This window comes from Teleopsis dalmanni, chromosome 2 (genome assembly GCF_002237135.1).
Source record: "Teleopsis dalmanni isolate 2A chromosome 2, ASM223713v2, whole genome shotgun sequence".
NCBI classification, from domain to species: Eukaryota; Metazoa; Arthropoda; class Insecta; order Diptera; family Diopsidae; genus Teleopsis; species Teleopsis dalmanni.
Window position 1 is genome coordinate 132805669 of NC_051847.1, and position 18208 is coordinate 132823876.

The 18208-nt window shown below is 23.8% G+C and overlaps 2 protein-coding genes across 6 annotated transcripts in view; both read right to left on the reverse strand.

Moving 5' to 3' along the window:
- Positions 1-18208, reverse strand: part of LOC119675015 (DNA cross-link repair 1A protein-like) — a 367032-nt gene that overhangs the window by 222528 nt on the left and 126296 nt on the right. The window lies entirely within an intron of this gene.
- LOC119675013 (neprilysin-2-like) overlaps positions 1-18208 on the reverse strand; it is a 66463-nt gene that overhangs the window by 19855 nt on the left and 28400 nt on the right. The window contains exon 1 of one of the 5 annotated variants that reach the window (XM_038086180.1): positions 8879-8987. The exons of the other annotated variants lie outside the window; for them this stretch is intronic. Coding sequence (XP_037942108.1) covers positions 8879-8907 — 29 coding nt within the window. The 5' untranslated portion in view covers positions 8908-8987. Of the gene's footprint in view, positions 1-8878; positions 8988-18208 lie in introns of those variants that run through there. 5 annotated transcript variants of the gene reach the window in all.

The following is an 18208-nucleotide window of genomic DNA, read 5'->3' on the forward strand; positions in this document are numbered from 1 at the left end:
AATGTTGATCAAAATATTACAAATTAGTATTTATTATATATTTTAGCTTGAACATACTATCATTGAACTAAATCTTTGAAAATACAAAAATGAAAATGAATGAAAAAGAATTCAGACTAACCAGTAAAAAAATATCACGTGTATGAATAAGAAGTTGTATAACGTATATAGTAACCAGATTAATAGTAGCCAGATTAACTTAACCTAACCTACGCATATAAAAAACGATCTCAAAAGGATCAACCGTCAAGTTAAAATTATATGCATAATTGATTCCTAATATTTAGAAAATTAGAATTTTATTTTTATTTTAAATTTACAACGTTAAGCTTTTGCATGACTGGTTTTTAAGCGGAAATAAAAATAAATTATAAATATACTGTATTAAAGATTGAAAAAATTGTTATTTATATTTATTATAAATGTTTGGTCTTCCCCAATCATCGCATTATCAACATAAGCAAGTTTTCATTCAACATGGGAGTCACCATAATCTCCAACTTTAGATTAATAACCAAAAAAATTTATAATACAAATTAAATTAATAAATATCAAAGTTCACTAATTACAAGTGATTTTTTTAATTATTTTATTTATAATTAATATTAGCAAAAATAACGAAAGATTTACAAGATAATATGTAAGCTCTTGCATGCTTCAATTGTCATAAAAATATAAAAAAATATAGAAAAATTAGATAAATTGTGACGACTGTGGTTAAAAGTTCAACATTATTTTTAAAATTGCAAAAATGATTTAAAATTTTAAATATAAAATTATTTTTATACGTTCCATTACACATAATTTAATATAATTATATTGTAAAATAATATAATAAAACAGGGTGCTTTTTAACAATTTTTCTTATACGAATATAATAAGTTATGGCAACAAAAACCAGTAACTAAGTGCAAAGCAGCAGTAATAAATTATTCTAAAATCAAATTATATCTAACCTACTCATTTATTATTGAAATATACAAATTAATAAATCAAATTAAGCAATTCCTAAGAATTTAATCAAGATATTTATTTTTAGTTAACGGTAATCAATGTTATGCGCATACTCGGTTTGATTTAAGAATGAAGAGAACTTGTTTTTGTTTTGGTAGAATTGAAAAAACCTTGACCTCCATCAAAATTTCAAATAAAATTAATGCTTCATCATTTGCATATCTTACTTTGAGAAAATATTGTCAAGTGGAGAAGGTAAGTGATAAAACTGTATAATTAAATTTCAGTTTCAGAATTCTTTTGAAAAACTTAATTCAATAAATCTTCGTTTAAATCTCCTTATTTGATAGGAATCCCCTTCTTCAGTAGATATAATGATATTATAGTTAATAAAATATATATAACAACAACTATAGAGGAATATCGCTACTGAATACCGGATATAAAGTTTTTACAAATATTCTATATCAAAGAGTCAATACTATTGGCGAAGAAGCAGTGGGTGAATATCAATATGGTTTCCGTTCAAATTGATCAACCATAGATGTTTTTTCAAAGATTTTCGAAAAGTTTCAAGAATATGATATTAACATAAATTGTTTAGCGCTATTGAAGAGAGGAATCCCAATAAAACTGACCAACTTAATTATACTACCGCTTCAGAACACAACAAGTTAAGTACTTGGTTAAGGTGTACCTACAGACCCATTTAGGATTGCACTGGTTCGCCCAGGACTGTTATGCTAAGATAGTAGAAGAAGAAGAAAATATATAAAATCTCTTTACATAATATTGTATACAACATTTTTTTAAGATAACTAACATAACATTATGTATTATGTTATGTATTATGTATATTATGTGTTATTATATTATCGAAGTGTAGATTTAAGTGATACTAATATAATGAACATCGACTTTGACTTCATAATAGCACTACACTATGTTATTTTTTTTTAATTTCTTGATAACAAATACTTGGATGTCTGTTTAACTATCGCTCCTATTGGAGAATAAGGTGGTACAGACAATTATACAGACAATATCAAGCTGATAGCAAATAGCAGTCGGGTACTAGAAAGAACTCTTAAAATATAAAGGATTTATGAGTGAAGTTGTACTCATAATAAAATTCACAAAAAATCCTTCTAAAACAAAATAAATTATAAAATATGTGAAAATAATCTAAGAAATTAAATGCGTTCACTGCGAATAAGAAGTAATATATATGCACAGCACACCTGTTGATAGAGTAGAGGAACACACTTTCATCAGGAAACTAAAATGATGGTAATAAAATATATGTTAATGATATATGTTAATATATGTTAATGTTATCAAAAATAAAGACAATGTAAATACATAAGATTGAAGAGGAGAAAGTACGGAAAAAGCAATGAATAGGACTAGTTCACTTCAGGTATGCCAAGAAAAAGTAGGAAGAAATTCTTTTATGAGGTATACTTCTTAGAATTATTTAAAAATCAAAAGCATTGGTTTAAATTTTAAAAATAATGATGATTAATATAAATTTTAAGATTTTTGTAATAAGTACTCTGTTTTTTTAAACTTAGAACCAAGTTTTACATAAGTTTATTACATAAACTTGTAATTCAGGTAAGTTCCTAACACGTTCATGTTCATGTAGAGTTTAATTCATGTACCTTCCATCTCTGGATCTGGATATGTAATACATATATATATGTAATATATATCTGATTTGATCCAGAGATGGAAGTTACATGAATTAAACTCTTTACTCATTGGGTACGAAATTATTTCATATATGGTAGTTCTTTTTGTTTGTAAATATCATAAATTAAAAAATTATAAAAAAAGGAACATTTTTCATATTGCAAAAATCGCTAAACATTATTTGAACATATTGAACGTTTGCGTATTGTTATGAAGAGAGTAAACTTAATTATGGAAAGTATGAGTAGAGAAATTATTTTTTAATGTATGAATATAATAAAAAAAAAAATTAGTAATAATAATATCAGATATTTATATAGTATGTTTGAAAAATATTATATGCCATATGCATTATTCTAAAACACCCTTTATTAATGGAAAATTAACATAGCGCGTGCTTACAAATACAAAACTGAAATAAGTCAAGGCTTTAAAAAGTAAAAAACAACAAAGAAAAAAAACGCAAACAGAAAAAAAATTATTCTAAAAAACCACAAAATAAAATTAGTGAAATATAAAAAAAAATCGGTTTTGTTTTGCAAAATTTGCAGTGCAAACTATTGTATCTACAGTACGAATAATGAATTACAGAACCAATTGAACATTGAGGCTTTGACATAGAAACAGGCAAGCCTCAGATCAATTGTTTGAGTTAATGTACCTGAACAATGGATGGTGCCACCATTAAAGCAAGGGAACCGAACAATTTCAAACCGAATAAGCTAAGTGAGGCAATGTCGAACGCAATTAAGCAAAATAGTTTTTAAATGCCGCAATTTATAGTAAAATTCTTTTTTTTTATTTGGATTTATTTGAATATATTTTTATTTATATAAATTTATTTATTTTAATTCGTTTTTCGTACACAGATAATCGTAAATTTTTCGATTCATGCAATTGTTGCGATGCTGCAGTTGATAAACAAAACGGAATTTGCTATTTTATCTAATTTTTATCTCCTATTTTGTTTTTCTAAAGCGAATACTTTCGAAAGTCAAATAAATATATCTTCTCGGCTTATACAATACAATTTCAAATGCCCTATGTGATTTATTATAATAGATTTTTTTTATTATAGATTCGTTAAATAGATTTTATAGTTATTTATATTAGTTGTATATTTTAATTTAATGATTTTATCTACTTTGAAATTTGTTTTACCGACAGTGTGGTAAAAGTATATAATTTCTAATAAACATACCATAAAAATAAATATTTTAATATTAATATATTTGAAATAATGCTTTATATGCACATAATTTAAACTTTACAAATTTATATTTCTGTCTATATATAATTATAATAATCATAAATTTATTTATTAACCCTGTAATGCCCAACCCCGCTTCAAGACAGGCGATCAAAAGATTATTTGAATATGTTTTTAAAATTTGTTTGATGTCAGGAGCTAGATAAAGGACTATATCCTATGTTCCTATTCACGTTTATAACTACGTGAGCTAAAAATTTAGTGCATTTGGAGCAAAATAAATATTTTTGCAAATAAAAAATCTGCCATTAGAGGGTTAATATTAATTAATTGATTATTATTTTGAAAAGTAGGAGCACTATTAAGCTCTAACAGCTCGAGTTTACACGAATTCAAACATTTCGATTGAACACTTTAAATCTGCCAAAATATTTGAGCAACTCAAAGATACTCAGACATGTTCACGTGTTTTTCAAGTAAAAGTCAAGTTAAAAATTAAAAAAAAAATAGATAACTTGAAACCAAAGTTTTTATAAAAAGTCAAGCAAAATTAATTTTTATTTAGTACCCTTGAACACAAAAATATTGTAATAATAACTCAAATAATACTAGTTAATTTTTTTTTTTAAGTAATCTGAAGAAAATAGAAAATAAAAATAAAATCATATTTCCTCCCAGAGAAAAGTAATTTATATACTCCTCCGAGAGAAAAACAATTTACATACAAAGTACGGGAACACTTTCAGGGTCAAATCAAGTAAATAAAATATTTTTATTTCTACTGACAGTTTTGTTTTTATAAACAAATAACGTTTCAACAATTTTACTATATATATATATAAATATATATTTATAAATCCGATATATATATATTTATAAATCCGATGTTACAAATTAGTTTAATTTTGTATTATTACTCGAACGCATTTATCGAGTGAAATTTAAGTAAAATTTGTACAGTATGAAATGATAGTTTTCTATCACACAATCGTATAATATCTTTTTCATTACTAGTTATTGAATACGGGAAAGCATTATAATAAAATTCAACTAACTTTTCAAATAACATACTACAAGTATACACGGGAACAGACCTTTAATTAAATTAAAGAGAAAAAACAGTCTAAAGAGAGAAATTAAAAGTATATGTATGCTCGTAGTACCAATAACTAATACTGGTGGGGTGAAAAACCCCACCAATACCAGTTTTACGAAAACATTAGATTCTTTTTCCCCGAAGTTTTTGGTAATGTTGACAGAAGAATATTTCAGTTTACATAAAAATATTCATACATGGGTAACATACAATAGCCCTTATCTATTATGTATTAGATTTAAAACCAAAAAATACTTTAGTCTCTGGTAGTCCTGGTATTTCAGTTTGTTGACATTTGACATTTCATTAATATAATAAATAAAATTCTCGAGAAAAAATTAATTTTGTTTATTACGATTGAAATATAATTATAGAAATTTTAAAATAACTAAAAACTTTTTGCAAATAAAATAAAAATATTAAAAAAAATGTGAGCTAAGTAAAAAAAACTTAATCATTTTAATTCTATTTAGAAATTCAAAACTCAATCTTTTAATATTTATAAGTTTAGAGAAATAATGATGAATGATATGCAATCTGCAATATTTGCATTCTATATAAAAAACTCTTTTTAATTATATATTGTAAAAATAGTTACAGAGAAAGGTTTTAAGTATTATTTTTATATTTGTAATTACTTTTTTTTAAAAAAATTTTTTTTAATATTATTAAAACCTAAAACAGAACAATAAAAATTCTTATAAGAATAACTTTGTATATGCAAACTTCTCAATATTTAATAATTCTTTAATTATAAATAATTTCAAATATAAGAAATGAATTAGACAATACATTTTAAATAAGAACATTCAGATAAATGTTCTAAATATGAAAACGTTGTAATTTTATTGTATTTCTTTACGGTATAATCAATCCGGCACTTTATCAAATTAATATTTATTTATGTGTAATGTTTTTAAATTTTAATTTTAAAAACTATTTAAAGTTTTAATTACTGCTAATTGACTCATGTGATTAATGTTTATTTATATATTTGATCTGAATATCGATCAAACAAGCTTTTATCGACTGTATTTTAACAGCTGAAATTATCTATGCACGTGTACAACTGCGATACATTCAAAGCTACCAACAATTGAAGATTGTTTTTTTTTGTACACTCAAAGTCCTTATCTTAAGGATATCAAAAAACGAAAAGTTATGAATCAGTTCCCGTTAAGATATTTGAAATAAATCTGCATAATTTTATTGAAATATATTAAACTATTTGTAATTGAACGATTCTATAAAAAAGAAAAAATTCTGGTAGTCAAAAAATCCATTTAACAAACCTATTTTAGGTTCTAAAGCTTATAACTTCAGATCATTTAGATTAGGACTGTCCAAACCACGGCCAACGGGGGTCAAAGCACATTATTTTACTTAAATGTAAAACTTTACTTTAACTTACTTAATTGACAATGACTTTAGTATATATTTCTTTGAACAATATTATTTTAACATTGTAAAGAATAAATAGTAAGAATAAATAAAACTGAATTTATTACTATCGCCGGAAAAAATTATGAACATATGTATTTATTTCTGCGGCCCTTCAACCTATTCATTGATTTGTAGTGGTTTTATCTGGTCTGGACAGCCAGATAAGATTCAGATCATTGGACCTAAAAAAAGAATTATAATGGAAATACTATTTTATACAAATTTTGAATGCTAATAAAAAATTTCATCTAAGATAAATCCATATTTAATATCTATTAGATGCATGTTCTGAAAAAATATTTGCGTAATATATCTAAGTGAAACTTCACTTTATTATATCTTTTTTACGTCAAGAGTGTATATTAAAATTTATTGAGGCAATTGAAAGTGAAATATGCATATACCATGGTATATTACTTTTTAGCTTTATTCAAAACACTTGACAGGTGTTCTCTAAATATCTAAAAGAAAAGTAATGCTTAGATAAAAAGCGTATGAGTATTGTAAAATTGAATCGTATAACAATACATTCAATAATTCAATATTTTTTTGAGAGATATATACAAATATAATGCTAAATTGAAATCAGCAATTAGGAAATATATCTGAGTCATAGTTTTATTGCAAATAGTTTTATTTTTTTTTTTGATTTAGAACAATATGGTATATCTCCAAAATTTTAAGCAATTGCCTATAAATTTATTATTCCTACGAAAGGTGATTGACTTTTTATCTTTGTTTAATGATGTGAGCACATTCAGGTAAACTTTATTTTAAACTGAACACAATTATTAGTTTACTTTTTAGTTTATCGGAGCACTTAACTTGAACTAACTTGAAACATCTGTCAAGTAATAGACATTATACTTGAGTAAAAAGCGTAATTCTAAATTAGAATACAATAAAAAAATAGTTAAGAACATTAGAAAACTTGAAAGAAATAATAAACGAATTGTAGCAGTGCTAAGTTATCAATTAATTGGTAGCTGCAGTCTAATTTAATTGTAATAGTTATAATATATGGTATATATTTTCTAAATGATAGTCAGTAAATTTGTAAGGTAAAACGAAGCAACTTAATTTTTTTTATAAATTCAACTAAAATTACTCAAAAGAAAATATCTATTTATTTATAACAATACTAGACTACAAACTCGAATAAGTTTAAAATTTAATAGCTTGCAAATGAACTTGTTTATTATTAATTTATTTTTAATTAATTAAATAGCTTATTTATTTAATGACAGTTTGGAAGTTAAGTGTTTTAACTAAAGAACGACACTACCAATTCATATCATTTTGAAATAATGTTTGACATTATAAAAAAGTATATTTCTGTGTATATCGTGAACGAACTAGTTCATTCAAATGTTATAGTATAATAAGGAAAACTACTGAGTAATTTATTATTTATTGATAGTATTTAGAAAAATTAAATACAAAATAAGACTATTTACTACCATAGGTTTTATAATCATTCGAATTATTGGAAGACTTATTATTACATTATACTTCACCAGACTAATTTTTCCACAGCACAACTTAATATGTTAACTTAAAAAGATAACTCACTAAATTAATTTTTTGATTTTATACATATAACAAAAAAGTATAAAAATTTTAAACAAAATTATTAATACACTTTTAAGCGTATATATATATCATATTATAGAGTTATAATTATTTATAACTTTGGTTTTTTCTTCTTTTTATTTTAAGGTTTTTATTTAACTGTACTCATCAAAATGGTTTGTTTTCACTTTCAAAATTTGTTTGTTTTGCTCTCTGAAGCTCTCCACCGAATTTATATGAAAAAAAAAGTGGCATTGTTTATTAACCTTTAAGTGCAACACACTACATCTGTAATAATACCAACACTTCCGATATATATAACCAAAATAAGGTGAAGTTTAACCAGTATTACGTTCATTCACATGCACGTTATTTAGTTACCGGATTTTCAGGTCAAGATTTTTATGTAACTTTTTCACAAAAAAAAAAACATATACATATAATAAAATATAAGATACGATAAACAAAATCAATACAATATTAAAAACAATAGACACAGAAATTCATTCATTGGCAGATGTGAATAAGTAAATATGCCCATATAGCACCAAATTCATTTCCATATGGAGAGGTGTGTAAACTATATACATATACTATATATACACATTTGTGTAAGTAGGTATAACATAATATTTCATTTTTATTTAAAAAAATTCATATAAACACAATACTTTTTAATTCGACACAAGACTCTCATTGTTATTCCAAAAAAGGGGTCAAAGCACTAAAAGTCATTTTGTTTTACTTTTTTTTTTTTGGTATTATTTAAGACGATCTCATAAATTATTTTAAAAAGAAATTATTGTAAGTTCAATATGTTCATATTATATTTAAAGTTATTTGATTATAAATTGAAAATTTGTTATTTACAAAATAAATAATTAAATTAAATTTTATTATCAATTTACATAATTAATTTAATTTGCTTAAGGTTCATCGCACAGATTCAGAAGATTTATGCACTAAATGTTTAATTAAACGTCAGCAATTCAATTACAAAAATTTTCGTCCATAACGTAACGCTCTAAAATCAGACTAAATCAAATAATGTATATATATTTACTGAAAGTCCGGAGCTTAAAAATAGTATTTCCAACACACACTCGTGCATTGTCGAATAATTCATTCAGATTTCTGACGTAGTAGCTTTCTAGACAATTGTTTATATTTTAAAGTAAATACTTAGAACATTTGCTGATAGCTAGTTTTGATAACAACAAAATCTGAAGCTCTTTACTTATACTAAGAGATGAAAAAATTAATCAAAATTTTTTTAATCTGTTTTATTCAAACTTTCTTACAATTTATAAATATATATTGAGAAGAAAGACTACATCATGGCTGTGATGCTACCAAATTGTTTATAATAAAAACTGCTCTGTAAGCAATAAAAAAAACCTATATATTTTATTAAAAATATTGGAGCTAAATTTTATTTGATTTAATTCGATATGTGCAAAATCATATATATACGAACAGCTTTTTCTTTTGACTTATATAAATATGTTCTCAATCTAGAGGCACTATATTAGATTTTAGAATTAGATCATATATAGTAACGTAACATTTTCTTTGAAGCAAGAGACGAGATATTCGCAAATTTTATTTAGATATACTAATCAAATGCTTATTTATGCAATTATACAATACATTTGTATTTGTTAGTTTAAACTTGCAGTAATTATAGGAGATATTGTAGATAAAAGATAACAACACGTCATAGTTACGTATTACCGATACTTACATTTACTTATTGCTGCCTTATATGTCATCTTTACAATTAGCACTTATTAATACTAGATAGTTACTAATAAATAAATAATAATATACATATGATTTAGATTAATGGTTTCCAACCCTTTTCTAACCAATGACCACTATGATAATTTTGTTTTAAGTAGGAAACACAAAGTTTAAGAATAATAAACTTTATGATTATTTTAATATGCTTTATGCACCTCTGGTATAATTTATAATAAATTGTATAAGTCCATAGGTACATTATATAGTCCATAAAATAGGTATATAATTACTTGAAAATTATTTATGCTTATTTTGTAATAAGTGAAGTCTTAATGGACGAACTACAAGCTATATACCTACTAAATTTGATTCACGGACAATATTTAATTATCTCACGGATCTCTGTTTTGGGACAAACAGAGACTTAACTACAAAAAAAAACAGAGGGTCTTGCGCAAATCTAAAGGTTTCTAGTCAATCATAGGAGAAAAATTTAATGTATAAATAAAAAATTTAAAATCAAATTTTCTCTTCCATTTTTGTTCAATGAGTTTTATTTTTTAATTTTAATTGTTTTTTCTGAATTTGTGTTCACTTTTGACTTAATAAATTTAAATGTTAAAAATGTCAAACATTGAAAGAGATTATTTTTATTTTATTTTAAGTTTTTTGTTTTGATATAAGTTTATATTTTTGTTTACATGTATTTATATAATATCTTTTTTTACTTATTATTATTATTATTGTACTTATAGTAGACCGAAATATCTGTGATGTGATGTAAATAAAAATTAAAATATAATTAAATATACCTAAAATTATATTAATTCAATAAAATTTTTAAAATTATAATAATTATTTAATACAAATTAATAAGTGTAATTTTATATAAATTTTTTTACAATTGTATGTGTTAAATAAACGATCTAATCCCGGTAATTATCAAAAAATGTACTTAATAATAATATAAATATTTTAGTAAAATAAGTTTCTTTATTTTATAAAATATGTATTAGGAACAATATAAATTAAATTATTCTAATTAAGCTCATGAAGCTGTGTATTTTTTTTACCAGAATTATAATAGTTTTTTCTTCATTTTTAAATAATACATAATTTTAATTTTTAATTTTTAACAAAATTAGAGCTGTTTATGGTATATATTTTTCAGAGTCTTCAACGTTTATTCTTATTCTTTTGTGTCATCAATAAAAAAACGATTTTAATTTTGCTTAATTATAAAATCAAATACAGTTACCTTAACTTTAATGTCATGTAAAATTCTAACAAAACAAGATCTGAAGTCAAAAAAAAAATAATACATATGAATAACTGAGGATAATAAATAAATGCTTTCCTTTTTATATATAGATAAGGTAAGGTTAATCTAGTTAGCTATAAGCCATGCAATAATTTTCATATATAATAAAATTCTAATTATTTATTGTTGTAAAAGCTATTATTTTTAACTTATTCCGGTACTTGGAATTTCCTATTTCACGTGCATATTTTTTTTTGTTTAATGATGCTTATTTGCATTCTTAACAAAATTAATTTGTGAGATTTTGCAATTTCTTCTAAGTAAATGTGACGAATATGAAAAATTACTATAATATAAATACTTATTAACATATATATGCATCTGTATATGTTTATATGTGTAATGAAAATAGAAACTCATAATAATATTCAACAATAGTTTTAATTAAAAAATTTCGCAAATAAATAAAAAACACGACTATTTTGTGATTTACAAATTAATAATAGAATTATATAAACGAATAAAAATTTTTTTAGTATATTTGAACTTTTGTTCATAAAAATTATAAATAAATTTAATTAAAACGTTTGTAAAATTTTAATTTTAATAGCGGTTAAACCTTACATATTTATTACAATCAGGGACAAGCATATAAGCATATTATATATTAAAATCAGCTGCTGACAAAAATTTTAAAATGTGAGCTTTATAGAAAACCCAACCAATATAGAAAAAAATTCATAAAATTATAAATTTTTTAATTAAACAAAAAAAAAAAAATAAAACATATGCATAAATAAATGATCGACTACTGATATTTATTTTAATAGCTTTGTGACACGTACGGAATCAAAGGTTGAAAGTTTTTAGTTATCGTAAGTTATTGTATGTTATTGTATAATAATAATAAATTATAAAGATTTTTTGTACATAAAAAATGTTTACGTTTTTAATTGCAAAAAAAAATGTATTAGTTTTTTTGAGCTCCAACAAAAAACGAGGCTATCTAATTGATACTCACATCTACTTTATATTTCTGAAGTAAAATTAAAATGAATAACCTTTTTTTTTTGTTAAATAACTTCAAGTATTTAAAATATGAGCTGTTTTTTTTTTCATGCAAAATTAACAATAATCAGAATAAAACCTGCTTTAATTTATTTACTTTTTTTTTAATTTTACTGTCTTTATAATTTTTAATTATTTTAAATTAGAAAAATTTTAATTACTTGTTTTCATTGTTGGTCTAAAGAACAAGTGACTGCCTTTAAGCAATAATATATTTTATCTTATTATCTGTCTAGTCATTAGTTTGCCATTTTCTCGCAATTCATACAGATATCTTAATGCATTCATGTAATTACAATGAACTCTTTGAAACTAGTTCCAATTTCAACACATACTCGTAAAATAATTAAAAAAAATATTTTTTGCAATTTAAAACTGAAAAATTTGTTTAATTCACACAAATTTAAATATAATTTTTGTAGGTTAAATCTCGCAATTAAGCTGAGTTCCCGTTTTTATGATTTATTTTAAATTTTAACTACGTGTTTATAACAAAAATTTGTATAAATTTCTATTTTTGCTATAATAAAAAAAAAGTATTTTATATGTTAGTAATTAATGTGCATAGAACACAATTATACTAAACGTTTCTAAACATATTATATAAATATTATATGTAATATATACATTATACATATATACATTAGTTCTTATGTGTATATCACATCCCACAAAGAATTTTAAATTAGTTCATAAGTTTATATATTCAGTTAATTTAAATTAATCGAGTCCTTAATTCACAGTATTATAATTCTGTACATAAATCTAAATTATTGTAAATAATCCTTTAGTGTTTTCATTTATGAGTGCAATTATAATAGCAATGATTAAATAATATATATTATTATATTGTTTTACTTGTACTTCATCATCTACAATATTAATATACGCATCTTACTTTGAACAAGCGGAAACATATCTGTTGGTTCTTTAAGTTAGTAGCAATATATAGAAAAACTTAATTAAATTCAATAATAATTATAATTATTCTTGTTATAACTATATACATATATCTTTCTGAACATAACAATGCACACTGTAGATATCCGACCGAAATTAAAAAAATTTTTATCCAAGAATTTAGTTTTTAATCAAGTGAATTCTTGGAGTGATATCAAGTAATTAGATTCTGATATGACCCAGTAATTATCGGTAAATTTTATAAGCGTTAATTGATTTTATTAAATTTTTGAACTATAAATATCAGGAATTGAGCTCTGTCACATTTGAATCATGTTCTAATGAAACAGGATTTATTTCGTGTTAACCTAAAAGCCAACGTTTACTTAATTTGCTTCATTCAAATTTGAAGTATTGTAAACTGTTATTGTATATTTCCTATATTTCCTAGTTTTGTTACTATTCACCTCTACAATTTGAAGTTTTGTAAAGCTGATCTCTACAAATTGATATTTCTTTCTAAATTATGTCACTAATTATGTTTGATATCGGAAAATAACGTATCGCATAAGTATAAAATCTCTATATTTATGCTCATTCATTTTATATACCAATAATAATGAATAAAAATACTTATAGCAATAAATTGATATAAAATAATTGTATGTACTTTATATCGTATAATTCATTCGTAATAAAACATTTATATTCGAAAAGATAGTTCTAAAAAAAATCGAACTAATTTCCTCAACTTCCATAATTCGAAAACCAGATAAATCATAACCCTTATTATTAAAATAGTTTTGATCTTTTCTCAAAATTCAAAATATACAGGTTTTACTGGATTATAGATTATTTTTTTTTTAATAAAACATTATTGTTTCTAAAAAAACAGTGCTAAATGCAAAATGTCCTTACTTTTCCTTATTCGAGGATAGATTTCTTAAAATGGTTGATTAGTTTTAGTGGCGATAAAGCATCTTTTGTATAGATGATGTAGCAGAGATACACCATTTTGATACTAAACATTATTATGAAACTCTAAGTTATAAAACTAGTGTGGTTTTAGATAAGATAAGAAAGATTATTACTCGTATTTGCAAATGTGTTTGTTATGTTCGCCAACCCTAACATTTTATGAATGTTAGGGTCATACAATATTAAGCTTTTAAGTAGTTTAGAAGATTATCACATATTATACTCGTATGAAGAAATATTCTATATATATCTGTAAAATTCAACAATATGCAAAACTCTTATAGCAAACTATTAAAAAATAATCCTTTTTTTAATAATTTTACTAACTTTTTAACTTTTTAATAACTGAAACGTTTTCCTGATTCTGCACTAATAAATGTGTAATAATAAGCCTGACAATGTTTAAAGTATTTGAGTATATAAATTATTTAAAAGTTAAATTTTTTTATTTAATAATATTTAAGTATAGAATGTTTATATTAGTGCCGGCCTAAATACTTATGTGTTTAAATTTTGCCGGGCTTTAGGGCTTTTTTTTTTTAAAAATTTTATACATAAAATATTATTACATAAAAAAACAAACTCAAGATTAAATAAAAATTTCACAGTTGTTATGTATATATTTTTATTAAATTTTAAGTGTTTTTTATATAATATAAGCTATTATAAAAATTTTTAACAATTTTTTAAAAAAACACGACCTAAAATTAAACACAAACACATTAAAATATTTAAAGACAATATTTAAGCGTTTAATAGTATTTAATATTAAAAGTATTCAATATTAAATGTTTAAAATTTATTCCTTTAACAATGTTTAAAAATCAACGCTTGATTGCAATTCGCCACAATTCTTTAAAATGCTTAATGCAATCTTTTTGTAAATATAGAATTCTATTCTTTACATACCAAATTTTAATCGTATCTACATTTTTAAATATAGAGCATTCTTAGTATCGAAAAATTTAAGTAGCAAAAGTTATATATTTATTTGTAAGTTAACATTAAAATTAATTTCAAAATTAATTTTAATGTTAACTAAGAATAAGGAACTGGACTGTAGGTCCATCGCCCTGGCAGCATAGGTTGACGCTATTCAACCTATTAGCTTTTCAAATATTTCGATATTTATGACCCATTGACCCATAGAATTTAAAATATTTTATTGTCAAAAAATTAAATAAAAATGCTGTAAAACATTATAAAGATTCTTTAAAAATTTGACTTACGAAATAAAAAATCATAAATTAAGAAAATTAAAAATATGAAATCTTAATTTTTTGTACAAATTAATGCAATAAATGTTTGCATAAAAAATAAGTAATGCACCTTTAAACAAATAACTTTTACCTAGTTCAATGAGATTCATTTTTTTTAAAAACCTACCTAAAACCTACCTAAAACCATTGGGGTTTGTATTAACTGCGTTTTACAACACTACAAGAATTCATTTCAAAAAATCACGCATACGCTGTGTAGACCTTGTAATGCAAATAAGTATGCTTATTAATATTTGCATAATTTATAAATGCATTATTTTTATATTACTTAAAAAAATTAATACGACTTCAGTGTTAAAGTAATTGAACCTTTTTGATATGAAAGTAATGCGTCTTGTGCATATTAGCATATTAACTACATTTAAAAATTCATATATTTGCATTATTTTTGCGTACTTGAGTTTTTTCCTTTAACGTTTTTAACATTTTTGCAGTGTTATTTTATAATTCTTCATAAATATACCAAAAGTGATTTACGAGAATAGCGGGTCTTCAAAAAATTTAAGCATTTAAGCCGCACAACAATACGTACAATACGTACAATAAAATGAAAATATGTCAATCATGGCAATAATGACAAATGAATAAAATTGTTTTGATAATATTACGAAAATATGTGTTAAATCTTTCACAGTAGCAATAAGCGTATAAACAATATAAACAATATAAATCAAGTTCAAAGACCTGCGGAGTTGACTTACTCAGAAGGCATTTAAAGAATTTATTTCGGATAAAGTACAAGTGTACCAAAGTAACATATATTAAGAAAAAAATAAAACAAAAATAAAAATGTCTCAAAAAATATATGAAAATTACCCGAAAAAAATTATAATGATAATGTTTTCTTTTTAACTGCAACGCTCATAAATCCTTTTTATTAGCATGAGCATTATGACTTTAATGTAATTAAATTAGGTGTAGTAGGTGACAGAATAAATACATTTTATATATTTTTATGTAGAAATAAATTACTTGTGTATGAAGTACATTTTGTTTATAATGTGACATATATAGCATGCATATGTGCGTGTTAAAATTGTGTTAAAATATTTACAAAGCAAAATAAGAGTATGTAAAGGAATGACTTATGGCATTCGAGCATAACACCTCTATTTTAATAATTTGTCAGCGCAGTGTAATGATGGCTTTGAACCTTGTTTTCTTAACTTCAAACAACTATGGGTCATAATACACATACCTTTTTTTTCTAATATACCATAATACTGTTTTAATTTGTATTTCTATTTTGCCTTAAGGGACTATGAAACGCTAATTTGTTTCAACTGCTGAGATCATGTCTTATACAATTTTCGTGAGTAGTTAATTTTATTTATTCATTACAATTATTTCTATAATTTTCATTTTTTTTTTTTGGTTTTTTGTTAAATTAAGTGGTTGTTTAAATAGTTACTTGTGTGTTTTAGAAACATTAAGTTCATTAAATCTATTCGCTTATTACAACTTTAATTCATGAATGGGGAACTAACTATTGCGACTAGCAAACTATAATTATACGTCGTTGCTAAAGTATATAAAAAACAGTATGAACTTTTTTTTAGAAAACATATTTCATAACTGATTCTTTAGTATGATCAGGTTAGGTTTAAAGGCGAGTTTTTGTCATAGCATGTTCTCCCGATTAGTTTTGTGAGACTTTTGATATCAGTTACTGATAGTTCTTAGTTGCCAATATATATAAGAAACAGCATGAACCTTTTCTTAAAGAGATTTACGAAAATTAGTGAACCACAACAACAAGAATTGTTTTTTATATTATTATATTATTTATATTATTTTTTGGCTGACCGTACAGTTATTTCGAGTATTGTCAAATACTCATAATCAGTGATCTGGGAAATAAATCTTGTATTTAATTATTCGTAAATAATTTTTTGAAATTGTAAGTACCAGAAATTAAACTCGTGCCCTGCCAAATATGAAGGTCAGAGTCAGCGCTCCTTAACCAACTGACCGAAAGCCGTACTTTACTTTTATGTTTGCATTTTTATGTTTGGAATTTTGTTAATTTGCTGTGAAAGTTTTATTAACAAATTCACTTGCTGCGCTTATATTAGAACAAAATCATAAACCAACTATAGAATAATTGAATTAATTAATTATATTTTTATTTTTAACTGTTAAACTTTAATACCATTCTGTTTGTAGAGACATTATTTGTTGCATGATTTATATATTCTTTCTTATGTATATAACCTAATCTAGGAACGTAATACGGAGAAAGACATGCTACATGTTACTCCACGATTTGCACGGGCGAGACCCATATTTTGTGAATATAAGCTGTAATTCAACATCATTTTTAAGATGGAAGTGACTATTATATTTAATAGAAACTAACTGATTCTTTAGTGTGATTAGGTTATAAGTATATAATTTTATTGTTCTTGAGAGTTTTGTGAGACTTTTGATATCAGTTGCTTATAGTTCCTCAAAATCTTCAAACAAAAATATTTCAAAAATTGAACGGTAATTCTGTTTTCAGCTAAAGCTATACATTTACACAGTAAACAAAAGCTTAGAATTTCTATCTTCTTCTCTTGGCAGAGACTGTGAAAATCGTTTATAAGAACTCCCAGTCTACGTGTATACCTACCTATTAAGATGTGACTGGTTACAAGGAAGATAATATTGTCTTTTGCGATTTTATTCAAATTTCTTTGTTCTCGATAAATTTATTCAATTACTTTTCTAGTTCTAAATGAATTTATCGATGGTTAGATTTGTTAATTGTTGGCATAAGTTCTAATTTAGATTTACAGGTATTCATTAATATGAAGATACGTAGAAAATATAGTGCAGGGTTGTAGTTTTTCATGTAAGCTTACATACTAAGTCTGTTCCACGAGCTACTCATTGTAACTTTGAGTAAACACTGTGTATACACAAGCGGGTTTCACCAGCAAATTTTCAAGTATTTTTGTGTAAATTTTACTTCTGTTTTACTCATGTTTTACTATGAGTAGCTCGTGGAACAGACTTACTATATA